The following is a 14,203-nucleotide window of genomic DNA, read 5'->3' as shown; positions in this document are numbered from 1 at the left end:
TAGCACATCATGTACAATTTTTCAAAATGCTTTTATAATGTGCCCATATTCCCCTTACTGCAACCCATTAAAAAGTACTTGACACTTGTAAAGTGGAAATTGCCAGGTGAGACTGTTTTTTATGAGATTTTTATGTCGCCAGGCCCAAGTTAGGATCTGGGGGGACTTGGAATTAAGAATTTTTTAAAAAGAGGTACCCATAACTCTTGTCATCTCACCACTCACAATGTTGTAGTCCTTTATTTGCATTCCATAAATTTAGGATTTGAGAACAGGATGAAAATGGTTTCTTGAGTTGGTATCTCAAGCTCCCCAATTAGAGGAAAAAATCAGTAGATGAACGGTTCTCATCTGTGCTGGAGGCAGGAGGCAGGGAAACAGCACAACACAGGCTTCACAGTCAAAAGTGTTTCCAGCCTCAGGGAAAACTGGAGTCTTTGTGTTTTAAACTTTTCAACCTAATTTTCCTGTGTGTGAAATACTCTTCTTCTGTAAGAAGACTCTAATAAAGCATTTACATCTCTTTTAAGTCCCTAATTTATCTGATGGAAAACAATGCTTAAAGACAAGTGTAAAGGAAAGTGTAAGTTTTCATTTAAGGATTTAATCTCAGTATGGTTGAGCAAAAGGTTCTTAATTTATGCGGAAATAATATCTCTGAAATTCTGTGATCCCCCTGAATGCTTCCGTGAACTATATAGATGGCAGTAGTGAAAAGCTTTATTTGTAGCTGCCTGACTTCTCTTAGGGGAAGAGCATCTGTTTGGGTAACATATTAGCATCAGTATTTCAGGGCCTTTTGAGATGAAAAGGGGTTTTCTTTTCCTCTCTGAGAATATGAGCTCCTTCATACATGAGTAGGGTTCTGCTCTGTGAATGCATATGTATGTGCTAGAAATGGCACCCTTGCTCCTCTCCCCACTGGATCACCAGTAGGTTCTCCCATTTCCCGGACGTGACGGCCAAATGATGTCTCCAGATACTGTCAGGTGCCCTTGGGGAGCAAAATTGCCTCTTTAAAACTATTTCTTTAGATTCTATTTTCAGGCTTAAAAACACATAGGAAAGTTAAATTAGTAAATGACTTAAAAGGAGTACTGTGCTGAATTTTTATTGGCCATATTGCAAACTAAAAAATTATAAAATATAGAGCCTTATTAGGGTTTAAAATATTTTCTGTCTACAGTTTTGAACTACTTATTTCAACCAGTTGTTTGAAAGATAAAACTCCTCCAGGTGTACCTGAGGTTAGCATTTTTGGGGCAGTCTTAATTAATATCCTGTTTGTTTCATTTCTCAACTTCTAGCAAACCTATGAATTTATGCCTGTCATTGGAAATGCTGGCAGTGGGCCTGCTGTAAAGAAGCTAGCCAACAAAGATCCCTTTGGGCCCCACCCTTTCTAAATTTAGTTCATTCAGTCTCAGACTCTCAAGAGCCACCCAGGGCAGAGTTGGGTTGCTTCCCTGGATTGGGAAGATTCCCTGGAGAAGGAAATGGCAACCCACTCCAATATTCTTGGCTGGAGAATCCCATGGACGGAGGAGCCTGGTGGGCTACAGTCCACGGGGTCTCAAAGAGTCAGACACGACTGAGCGACTTCACTTTCACTTTCTGGGATGCGGGTAGACTCTGGAGCAAACACTGTGCTTTTGGCTTATGTTTGGACCTGTGATCTGTGGTTGGTGTTGTGAAGTTGTGAGTACAACTCTCAGTGGTTTTTTTTTTTTTTTTTTTGCACGGGAGGGTAGAAAAATGCCGTCAGGACAGAGTTGAGAGAGAGGGAGAGAATGAATAAGAGCAGGAGGGGAAGATTGAGAGAGAAATATTTATATTTTGGCAGCTGATTGAACAATGAAAGGAGGTCATAGCTGCCTTCTAAAAGGTTTTGGACTTGTTGCTTGACACTGGCAACTTGTCTGCTAAGACCAGTACCCAAATCTTCAGTGCATCTCCTCTGTTATTTTGTTCTGATTTCAAAAGTAGACAGGAAACAACTGTAATGTTGGAGAATTGTGTCGTGTAAGGTAGTATTTATGCCTGTTACTAACCAAAGTCATAGTTTAGCCAAGGTGCTTTTGTTTCTGATTTTTGCCTTGTTTTGAGTTTTGTAGTCCTTTTTGCTCTCTGCAAAGGGCTTCCCTGGTGGCTTAGATGGTAAAGAGTCTGCCTGCAGTGCGGGGGGAGACCAGGATTTGATCCCTGGGTTAGGAAGATCTCCTGGAGAAGAGCAGGAGCAACCTGCTTCAGTATTCTTGCCTGGAAAATCCCACGCACAGGAGCCTGGCAGGCTACAGTCCATGGGGTCACACAGTCCATACAGTCCATGGAGACACAACTGAGCAACTTCACTTTTTCACTTTGCTGTCCACAAGGGAGGGTGTTCCAAGACTTCAAGTAACTTACGTGCTTTGGTCATTCATCTGTTTGTAGAGGTTTGGCTTTAATTAAAAATCATTTTGAGACTTAACAAAAAATGAAAGTAACAAATTACTTTATAGTAGAACTTCTAATTTGTTAGTTTGCTGGTTTCTGCCTTGCTTGGCTTTTTCTGTTCTTTGTTGCTTAATGGTTATTTTTGAGTACTTTTGATTTGCTTAAACATTTTCAGCTTTTTGAACGATGGCCATGAAAATGAGCAGAACTGTCCTTATTTTTGACTGGTGCAGAAATTTAAATGTATTTAGAATTAATACCTTTGGAACTTACAAGATACAATAAAAATCTTCTCTGTTCCCTTCACAAGCCACACTAGTAAAATTGTCAGCCTGAAATCTGTTCCTCTCTTCTGCATCTTCTCCACTTTTGCTTTTAATAATAAACATACTATAGAATGTTCTTTGCTATTCTGAGGATCCATGAGCATGGTTGTGGGTGCAACAATTCTTGTTTGGAATCTGTAAATAAATGAGACTATCTCAAACAAACCTTACAGGGGAACAAAAAGGTCTTTTATCATCATAAGGAAAAAGAAATGGCAAAAAGGAGGAATTAATTCTCTTTCTTCAGTCAACTTAAAGGAGAGCTCCAGAGGTGCCATTCTGAGCACATGGCCAAAAAATGGAAGCCGTGTTTACGTTCACCAGTAATGGTGTTACAAACCCAGTTTACTTTCAGTTTCTTATCATTTTGAGCCCAGAAACCTTTACCATATCCCATATTCAGTGGAAAAGCTCTTCATGTTTTTAATTTGATTTTTTAATGCAGGCTATAGTTTATAATTCTTAGTATTCAACAATAAGTATTATTGTACCCTGCCGATAGTCTTTGTAAAATGAGCGTGCAGGGTATGTGGGTGTTGTAAGTCATTTTAAAACACTCTGGGGGAAAAAGCACTATGAGAAATTCACAAAGCTAGTGAATCTTACTGTACATCACAGTTACAGACTGAACGGGCTGTTTTCATACTTGAGTAGGTGACACCAGTTTTTGACTGAATATTGGCAATTACATATCTCTTCTATAATTTATCTTTTTATTTTCTTTCCCTTACAACTTTCAGGTAGAACTTTAGACTTCATAGCACTGAATTAACCTGCACTGAAAGCTGTTTACCTGCAGTTGTTCACTTTTGTTGAAAGTGACCATGTCTCAAGTTCAAGTGCAAGTTCAGAACCCATCTGCTGCTCTCTCAGGGAGCCAAATACTGAACAAGAACCAGTCTCTTCTCTCACAGCCTTTGATGAGTATTCCTTCTACTGCTAGCTCTCTGCCCTCTGAAAATGCAGGTAGACCTATTCAAAACTCTGCTTTACCCTCTGCATCTCTTACCTCCACCAGTGCAGCTGCAGGTAAGCGTGTGATCCAAGTGTCTTCTGTTTCAAATGTTTTCTTAGCCTGTTTGCTGACCTGATAAGTAGATTGCAGATACAGGGAGCTCTTGCACATTTACCTTCAAGAAGCAGGAGAAAGTATACTGCCCACACTTCTTTATATCAGATATAAAACACACTTGATAATATACTGGCTCAATAGAGGCCTTTTACAGACTATTTCAAAGTGTAAGGAGAAAATTGGAAACCAAACTGTAAAGCCTACTCTGTTATAAACTGGTAGCTGGCAGAAAAAAATTGAGCAATAAATACCACTTGGGATATTCATTGTTATATGGGAAAATTCTGCTGTTAAAATGATTTCCCAGAACTGATTTGTAGCTGTAAGTACCCTTTTTGGAGGTCTGTAAGATTTATCCCAAGCAAGGGGACAGCCGGATTTTGGGATACAGAAGAATGTGTTGGCATTTGCTAATTTTTATTTTCACTAAGTTTAAATTGCCATCCAGAGGTGGTTGAGAAATCACAGTGAGGGCCAAAGAGAAATTGAACAAAGCAGCAGAGATGTTTAAAAAGGAAGGCCTCAAATTTGAATATTAGGAAAACAAAAATGAAATAAAAATATCCATGGATTGGAAAAGACTTGGAACCCCTGGGGAAATAACCCTTAAAAACAATATTCTGCTCCCCATATCTCCCCCTCTCCTCATCCCAAGTTGCAAAGCTAGTTAACGGGGGTGTCCACACAGGTGTCTCTGTACTGGAGTCGCCTTATAATAAGCTCTTCGCGGCCCTTGATGCCTGACATCTCCCTTGCATTTCCTCCTCCATCCTCTCGCTTCCTTCCTTTGTACCTCTCTCCTTAGGGTTTCAGCTCGTCCCACTCTCCGCTGCACAGACTCGGTCACGCTGCTGCCTCTGGACTTCTTGGACCAGCTCCCCAGGTGGCGTTCTTGACTTGTCACAGTCCCCTAGAGGCTCAGGGTTCCCCCTGTTTGCCATTTGAAAACCATCTTAATAGGCAATGGCACGGACTAGTTCAGTCCTCTGGGATTTAATTGCTGTCTCTTCTAATGTGTTCTTATATCCACATTTTGTTGACTTTATAAAACTCCCGCCCTCCAAGACCATTTTATTTTACTTACATAATTATTAAAGATAGGTAAAGTCTGAGGATGGCAGCCTCTGGAGATAAGACGAGAAGATGTCCCAGGAAGGAGAAGTTAACTATTTGGAAAAAGACAGTCGTTTGAGAAATGGTATTGGCATATTGCGTTTTGTGAAATAATGAACAGGGTGCAGCTGACAACTGTTGTAGTAACCAGTGTGTGTATGTGTCTCTGCTCAAAAGACCTCATTGTTATTCCCTTGGTTATAATAGCAGTCCCTCATCCGATTTCAAATCTTGTGTGCTTGCCATGGTTTAGTTATTCCTGTGTTTTCTGTTCTCTCTCTTTTGAAGACACACCCCCTCCTAGGTTACCTGACTTCAACTGGTTCAGAAAAGATCCCAGCTGTGTCTTCAGATACGTGCCCTCAGTGTGGTTTGCAGTTTTGCATTGCTGTTGGCTCTAAATCATTAGACGTTGCGTTTGTTTTCCCTCTCTTCATAGCCCTGGAGAGCCGCCGTCTCTAACACTGCTAGTTGACGTCAACGCTCTCACATTATTTTTCAGTTCCTTCTAACATGGCACACCCTAAAGAGAAAACCCCAATGTGTCTTGTGAATGAGTTAGCCCGTTTCAACAAGATTCAGCCTGAGTATAAGCTTTTGCGTGAGCAAGGTCCAGCTCACTGTAAGGTAAATATTGTCCATACTGCTTGTGCATTTATAACCCACTAGGAATGTTTTCTTTCTTTTCATACAGTTGCAAGTGATGCAGTGATTCAAAACACATATTTGAAACTGCTGAGGTGGTTTTAAAGAGATGCAGAAGTATAGATTTTGGGCGAGTCACTTCTTTTTTCCATCCTTGCAGAGTGGGTCAAACAAAAGAGATGCTTCTCTGGGGGATATTTGGCTTTTAAAACTTCAGTTAGCTTGTGGTTGTTTAGGATTCTGAATCAAGACAAGTCCCAAGCACCTGTGAATGGTTTCCTGTGAGTTTTCCGGGCTCTGGGCCTCCTGGCTGCAGCCTCCGTCTGGCTCCTTTCCTGTTCGTTTGCACATGCATAGGTACCTTAGGTCCGGGCAGGGAGAGGAGGTGAATGGGAAATCAGTGTTGCTTCTTGTTCAGAATCAGATACAAGGTTTGAATGTGAGAGGTGGAAATTAATCTCCTTGTGAGTACATGGGATTATCTCTGATTTCAGGTTCCCTTGTCACTGTCACCTTAAAGGATGAAAGACTGACTGCAATTTGAATTTTTACTATTTGTTATTCAGGAGTTCAGACTTTTAAGCTTGCTTGATATCTGTGCTAATGTGCTTGGACCCTAAATGTTTGTGTATCTGGTTTTATCTTTTGCAACTACAGTATGAGAGAGAAGGAATTAGGCCTATTTCTGATTCTAGCCTTGAAGTAAGATAATACAGTTTTATAAGGATGAGTTGTTTGTCTCTTTGTGCCTCAGTTTTCCTGACATGCAAACCTCAAGCCTTGAATGATACCAAGTTTCTCTTTTTTCTTGGACTAAAAGTAGCATTGACCACAATTATGAACAGGCCCCATAGGGTAGCACATTTTGGTTAGTTGCCTTTGGAGTCAGGCAGATCTGGGTTTGAATCTTAGCTTCTTACTAACTGGGTGACCTTGTGCAGGTTACTACTTTTTTTGAAACTCTGTTTCCTCATCTGTAAAATGGAGATAATAGTACCTACCTGATAGGTCTATTGTGAGAATATATGTCAAAGTGTGGAGTGCAGTGTCTGGCACATAGTAAATGCTTGAGAAATGGTAGCTATTACAATTAAGCAATTATACATTTAAGAAAAACAGAAATTTCCCACTCTCATGAAGGTAGTTTTAATATTATTCTAAAGCATAATTATATTTGAAATATTTCTTTACTTTTAAAAGGCAATTAGCCAATTTTTTGGTAACTGTTCTGTTTCTTCTACAGGATTTTTTTTGCAGATCTTAACTTTGGGATTCCCTTTATTAACTGTTTTTGGTATTTTTGGAAATATGTACTGTCTCACTTGAACTTTGGTACCTTTTAGGTAATTTGGCTGTGTGTTCAGTCTGTAGCTGCTTTTTTTTTTTTTTTTTTTGCCTACAAGTTCAAAGAGAAAATTTTATTCCCTCCTAGATGATTATTAGACTATTTAAAAAGTCAGAGGTCTGGTGTACTTTTAATTCTGTCTGAACTGAGATCTAACCTCACCACTGCCCCTCCACACAGAAGGCAGCAGCATGGCGGCAGCACCATCGGGACAGTCGTGGAGAAAGGCAAGACTGACCGTGAAATCAACTCTTTTCTGTCTTACAGCGTTTTACCCCTTCGATGTGTTTCTGTGAAAGGGTCACGAAAATGACTGAGGGGCTGCACAGCATTGCAGGCTGCTTCTGCTGTTTGACTTCTCGTGCCAGCCAGGGTTTTGAGTTCATGCTACGGTGCTTTAATGAGTAACTTTATAAACTGCAGCATAAATACAGGAGACCCCTAATATTTCAAGGAGGGTGAAGGATTCTTTAATTTTTCGCCCTGTAGTGGAAACTGTGCACTGAGGGAATCCTGAAGTTAAAACCTACAAGAAAAATCAGCTGTAAAGGCAAGTTGCCCCCATCCCTAGAGGCACCAAATTTAAATGACCTACTGCTACTGCTACTGCTAAGTCACTTCAGTCGTGTCCTACTCTGTGTGACCCCATAGACGGCAGCCCACCAGGCTCCCCCGTCCCTGGGATTCTCCAGGAAAGAGCGGGTTGCCATTTCCTTCTCCGATGCATGAAAGTGAAAGTGAAGTGCTCAGTTGTGTCTGACCCTCAGAGACCCCATGGACTGCAGCCCACCAGGCTCCTCCGTCCATGGGGTTTTCCAGGCAGGAGTACTGGGATGGGGTGCCATTGCCCTCTCCGTTAAATGACCTGGACATACTCAAATCACCATTTCTCATGTGAATTATTTGTAAGTTAAATAAAGTGATAGATTCCGTGATAAAGAAAATCAGAAGAATAAAAGCTCCAGAGCAGTGAATCTCAGCCATTGAAGTGCATCAGAATGACTTTGGGAGCTTATTGAAAATACACCGGCTCAGGCCTCCCTTCATGCTGTTCTTTTCAGTCAAAACTCCTGGCACGTGTATTTTACCAGGCTTCCTGGGTTATTCTTCAGATGCACACAAGTGTTAAAGAATCACTGAGCTGTGGTGGGTCCTAGTGTTTTTTGGATGAATTATTTGTCCAGTTCTGATGGGATTAACATAACCTAACTTTACGAATGGAGAGTGCACACAAGTTCCCTTTATACTTAAAAAGGAAAAAAGAGGCTTGTCATTGTCCACAGTTGTTAAGGGCAAAATTAGCTCTTTTGAATGCCTCCTTAGAATTGAGTTCAGAAATGTTAGATCTTTGCTTGCAGTGAATCTCATCTTCTGAAAGAGGGGCAGTGTCTGAATAGCACAGTCTTAGAAAAGTAGAAGGTAGCACTGCACTACCTGAATGACATTCCCAAATTCATTTGAGGTTTTGGCCTAATGAGATTGTATTTTCAGACAAGAATCAGTGAACAAATTACAACAAATGCTGTCTTCATTTGTATGAGGTACTATTACGTGTCTAAATTAAGCTTGCTAAACTTCTTCCATGAGAAGAAATGGGAAGACAATTTTTATTTGGATGGCTTCCAGATAATTAGCATTTAATATTTTAATATATAAGAGAACAGTTTTTAATTTCTGTACTTATACCCATCTTTCAAAAGATGTTTTTTCATGGAGTGCTGTGCAGTACAAGTTGATGATGTTTGTATCTTTTCATGTTTCTAGAAACAGTGAAAAGGGGGTGAAGGGATAAATTACAAAGATGATGACAGGCCTTTTAAACCATGACTGTAAATTATGTTCAAGGTCCAAGTGACATATTTTAGTCAATATCAGGTTTCCTGAATTGAGAGCTCACAATTTTCATTTGTAGGTGTTTACAGTACAGCTAACACTTGGAGATCAGCACTGGGAAGCTGAAGGAACTAGTATTAAAAAGGCCCAACACACAGCTGCTGCCAAAGCTTTGGAAGGAGCAAAATTTCCTAAACCTATAGTCCGCCCTTTTCGTAGCGAAGGAAGAAATCCAGGTATTATGCGTGGGCCAAGACAGGTTCCTTTCAAAAGTGTGTCTAGAGGTATCCGTTTAGTATGTATATGAATTCTTTCTTAACTAACTTGTTGATTTTGAAAGCACAGAGTCTGCACTACCAGTGGCAAATGCTTATCTTTTAGGAATCTTAACCTTACTCTAAAGCAGTGGTTCCCAGTCTTCAGCCCCTCGATGCTTGATGATCTGGAGAGGTGGTCACGGGAGGTGGGGAATGTCACCAAACGATTTCGGAGACTTTCAGAAAAGCTTAATGAAAGGAATTTTTTTTTCTTTTGATAAGGGTTCTATAGGTTATGAGAATGTGGGTTTTAACTAAAATCACTTCAACTTTGTGTGGTAATATTGATTATAACATGTTGATCGTAACCCCAATTGTCGGTTTTATGTCTCTTGATAATTAGCAAGAATGAGAAAATAGATATTTATTTCTTAAATTCAGATTAATAGATATCTCTTCAGGCAAGGTCCCAGCTGGGGAGAATACTGTTAAAGAGGAGTGTCCTGTGAAAGCTTGGGGACCACCGACCTGGCAGCTGTAGGTGGTAGTGGCTGTTTGAGGAGAGTCACGCTCAAGTGTGTGAAGTCACCCAGGCCCTTCGCATGCAGGAATGATCCGGGAAGGCCTCGGCCACGCCTTTCTTGTCCTTTTGCTTTCTCTGTGGGATCTTTGCTTCACATTTATCCTCTGCTGCTGCTGCTAAGTCACTTCAGTCGTGTCCGAGTCTGTGCGACCCCATAGATGGCAGCCCACCAGGCTCCCCCGTCCCTGGGATTCTCCAGGCAAGAACACTGGAGTGGGTTGCCATTTCCTTCTCCAGTGCATGAAAGTGGAAAGTGAAAGTGAAGTTGCTCGGTAGTGTCCAACTCTAGCGACCCCATGGACTGCAGCCCACCAGGCTCCTCCGTCCATGAGATTTTCTAGGCAAAAGTACTGGAGTGGGGTGCCATTGCCTTCTCCGACATTTATCCTCTGTTGCAGATAAATTTTATGGGTCAGAGATGCTCTTACTTAAAACACAACTATTTGAATTGTGTAAAAAGTATAGTTCATATGTTAGCTAAGAAAGAAGAAGAGAGAGCCTAATTACTTATGTGACCCTCTGACTTTGCAGACTTAAAGATATTCTTATAAGTTTGATTTATGCACTAGATTAATGAAACCAGTTACGGTACAGAATCAAGTCATTTTTATTTTCCTCTACCTACATCCTAAAGATGCATTTTCAAGTGGATTTTTGTGTGCATTTCAATTGAACTTTGCCATTGCTAGTGTTGTTCTGTGTTTGATATGAAGCTGTTTATTTTAAATGTGATTGTGCACTGATGCTAATCTTTCCAGGTTGGTTTTCCTTTAAAATGATTTTTAAAGGTTTATGAATTGGATGAACTTAGAGGGGAAAAAAGAGAAGGAAGAATGATGAGTATTTTCTAAAATTGATAATTTTGAGATAACCTAAGATATACTTGTTCCTGTTGTATATGGAAACAGAACTCATTTTTCTAACAAGTATTACCACAAATCAAATCCGATTATAAATATTAAGAAAGAAAACATCTAAGTATTTTGTGGATCTCATCTGACTTCTCCAGATAGAATTTACAGTCTTCTCCTCGGCGATTCTGCACCTTTCCTTACAGCACACATAATGTTGTATCAGAGTTCTTGAGTGTGTCTTGTGTTCTCTGGACTCCTCTGGGACAAGAATTGTGTTTCTCAAGCTCAGCACAGTGCTTTGCCTCCAGTTAGTACTGAATAAATGCATTGTCCTATGAAATAATGTGTATGGACGTCCTTCTAAGTGTAAGGCAGTCAGTCAGTACAACCAGAGTTATATTGGTTGAGTACTGCCAAACAAATGATTTGGACAGTCCTGTGGGATCTTTTAATCATGAAATTTGATGTGTATTGAAACCTATTTCTGACAACTGATTCTCACTGCTAACATCTTGTGTTACATTGCTGCTCCTCAATAGCTGTTACCGTATATTTTGTGCTGTTGATTTTGTATTAATACCTAGAAATCACAGCAGATTCTTGGATTTCCTGACCTGATGCCTAGCAGTGAAGTACTTAGAGCCTTTCACGAAATGCATCATGAGTCCATTAGTAGAAAGCATCCTGTTCTCTTTGATTTTAGTCAGTGTCATTCTCATATCGGAAAAAAAGTTCTTTGTTTTGATTCTGTGTTGCAGAAAGCATAACCCCTACTGTAGAGCTAAATGCACTGTGCATGAAACTTGGGAAAAAACCAATGTATAAGCCTGTCGACCCTTACTCTCGGATGCAGTCCACCTATAACTACAACATGAGAGGAGGTGCTTATCCCCCAAGGTACGTGTCTGTTTTGTTTTAAATCCAGGTGAAAATATATTTGCTCTTTCATGTAGAATGGTGAGATGTATAGATTGCAGCGTGCGTAATGGTCTGGCCCTCTTTGCCTGCCAAAGGCTACCGTCAGTCTGGATTGTCCTGCTGTCACTGGAACTGCATGTTGATGCTCTTTGAACTCCTGTCTTTGGAAAGGTCTTGGGCACATCCTCACAAGCAGTGCGGCTCGTGCCCCAAGCAGTCTGGTTAAAGGTCACCCGCGTGTAACTGCTTTGTGCAGCTGAGTCATATTTGAACATAATTCCTGTGACACCACAGTTCTCAGCCCTCATCGATTTCTTGATTATTTTTACTGGGTACTTTTTTACTTTTGAACTTACTTATGTGCTTTGTAAATAGCCTTGGTATACAGGTGCAGTGCAACATTAGTTGAAATCTGAAAGTGCCATGCATTTAAAACCTTCTGCTCAAGGTCTTAAGACACTAGTAGAGAGATTGATGATCAAACTGGAGGTCTTCATTTCCCTGCCCTACTTTGGGGTGGGAGTGAGGTGGAGGCCAAAGCCATTTTAAAAATAGAAACCAGCCTCTGCCAGGCTCTAGGCTGTTGGGATTTCTAGAAATGCGGGTCTAATCAATAGTTACTTTAAATATAAATGGATCCAGTTGTCTAATTGAAAGACACAAGAGTGGACGACTGAATTTAAAGAAACAAAAGACCCAATTGTATGCAGTCTATAAGAGACTGCAGTTTCAGGAACACACAAACTCAAAGGTGAAGGCAGAGAAAAAGATGTTCCATACAAATGGAAACTGAAAGAAAGAAGAAATAGCTATATTTATGTCAGACAAAATAAAGACTAAAAGACTTTGGTTAAAAACTTCCCATTCTTTTCTGGAGACACGAAAGTGTGAATTTCAGGTATGAGAAAGTAGAGCAAGTTAAGTTTTCTTTGCTAACCAAAGTCTAATCCAGTTTAGATTTTGTAAGTATGGGCTAGCTTTATACATTGAACTCATGTAATTTGTAAGGCAGTTTATTTTGTGAAATGTAAACAGTATTTGCTCATACTGTGTGGCAGTTCTAATCTAGCATAAACGTATGAAATCTCTGGATGTGCTGATGAGGACTCATTATTGGCGAGCAAACACTGCTGTAATTAGGACCTGTGATGAAGGAAATACCTGGAATTTGTCAGAGATGGTATGGTGACTTATCTGAGACTAATTTTCCTCATCCCCTTCTATTTTTAGGTACTTTTACCCATTTCCAGTCCCACCTTTACTTTATCAAGTTGAACTTTCTGTGGGAGGACAGCAATTTAATGGGAAAGGAAAGACGAGACAGGCTGCAAAACACGATGCTGCTGCGAAAGCCCTGAGGATCCTGCAGAGCGAGCCCCCCTCTGAGAGGCTGGAGGTGAGGCGAAGGCCGAGCCGGGGCCCCTGGAGCTTGGGGTGGAGTGGGAGGGTGGTAGGAAGACATCGCTTCAGGTTGGTTTTTCTAAGAGGATGCATTGAGAGCTGTGCTTAATATTTGTTGGTAGATAACGTACAAGTTCTGTGCCCTGTAGGTTCCTTGCCTTTTTGCCCTCCTCCCACCTCAGGAACTTTCGCAGGAACGTCAGGTGCCTTCTTGTGCACTCAGTGGCGTAGTTCTGAACGCGTTAGAAAGATTGTGCCTCACTTGAGTGGTGAAGAGCATGTGATGAACTCTTCCGTGTTGAACATTATTCTTGTTGGAATCTGTGTTTTATGGTATCAGGTTAGGGAATTTTCTGAAGCCATTTTGACCAGATGTTTTCTTTATTATCTTGAAATGCCTGTTAACCATTTGTGCTTAACGAACTGTCCCAAGACTTCGTGGCTTAGATACCTCCAGGCCTTTATCCTGCTCACAAGCCTGCGGTCTAGGGAGAGAGTGGCGTGGAGACCTCATTTCTGCTGCGCAGCTCGAGCCGATGTGGCGCTGCGGGGCTGGAGGGTCTGTTCCAAGGCAGCGCTCTAGCCAGTTGGCTGTGCTGTCATCTGCGATCAAAGAGGGGGCCTCGGTCCCTCGACCTCAGTTCCCCTCCTCTGTGGCCTGAGCAGAGACTCTCTATACACCCTCACGGTATGGTGGCTTGGTCCCAGGAGGGCGCGTTCTGGAAGACAGGAGGTGGAAGCCGCTGCCAGTGTCTCAGGGCCCTGGCTTAGAATTCAGCCCAGCACCACTTCTGCCGTATCTTGTAGGTCAAACAGTCAGGGACCCCAGACTCAAGAAGGGGCTACAGGAGCTCACTTTTATTTATTGGTTTATTTTTGTATTGAGACAAAATTCACGTAATTTCATAGTTTTAACCGTTGTAAGTATACAGGTCAGTGACCATTGGTACGTTCACAATGTTTAGAACCCCACTTGTGGATGAGAGGAGTATCAAAGAATTGGGGACTTATTTTTTTTATTTTTGGTTACAGCGTGCAGCTTGTGGAACTGTTCCCCAACCAGGGATCCAGCCCAGGCCCTGGGCAGTGAGACTGTGGAGCCCCGTCCACTGGACCTCCAGGGGACTCCCCTGGGGGCTGTGTTTTAAAATGATCATGATAGGTATAGGATGTTGTGACTAAATAGGAATATAGGTCTTAGAACATCACTAAGTCATCACTAAAATGACTCCATGCTATTGAGCGGCCAGAGCATTAGTGGCTGGCTCTGATAAAGCAGTTGGATCACCAAAGGTCCAGGAGAGCCCACTGAGTAGAAAACGTTGTGATTTCATGGTTCTGTTTATCACAGCGGGAAATGCCTCCTGAACACATCCCTTGGAAGCATTTGACTTTTCTTGCTCGAGAAACAAGTTCTCAA

General features: G+C 41.3%; 1 protein-coding gene across 14 annotated transcripts in view; it reads left to right on the top strand.

The window, feature by feature from the left end:
• The window catches only part of STAU1 (staufen double-stranded RNA binding protein 1), a 61,904-nt gene that overhangs the window by 15,371 nt on the left and 32,330 nt on the right, over window positions 1–14,203 (top strand). For 5 of the 14 annotated variants that reach the window (XM_070801847.1, XM_070801849.1, XM_070801848.1 and 2 more), the window contains 5 exons: window positions 3,503–3,791; window positions 5,450–5,574; window positions 8,850–9,006; window positions 11,223–11,361; window positions 12,613–12,778. In XM_070801847.1, the coding sequence (XP_070657948.1) occupies window positions 3,587–3,791; window positions 5,450–5,574; window positions 8,850–9,006; window positions 11,223–11,361; window positions 12,613–12,778 (792 nt within the window). In that variant the 5' untranslated portion in view covers window positions 3,503–3,586. Of the gene's footprint in view, window positions 1–3,502; window positions 3,792–5,449; window positions 5,575–8,849; window positions 9,007–11,222; window positions 11,362–12,612; window positions 12,779–14,203 lie in introns of those variants that run through there. The other 9 variants (XM_070801855.1, XM_070801856.1, XM_070801852.1 and 6 more) reach the window with 5 other exon arrangements.

This window comes from Bos indicus, chromosome 13, assembly GCF_029378745.1.
Source record: "Bos indicus isolate NIAB-ARS_2022 breed Sahiwal x Tharparkar chromosome 13, NIAB-ARS_B.indTharparkar_mat_pri_1.0, whole genome shotgun sequence".
In the NCBI taxonomy this organism is placed as follows: Eukaryota; Metazoa; Chordata; class Mammalia; order Artiodactyla; family Bovidae; genus Bos; species Bos indicus.
Note: the sequence above shows the minus strand (reverse complement) of the source record. Positions and strands in the feature narration are given on the sequence as shown.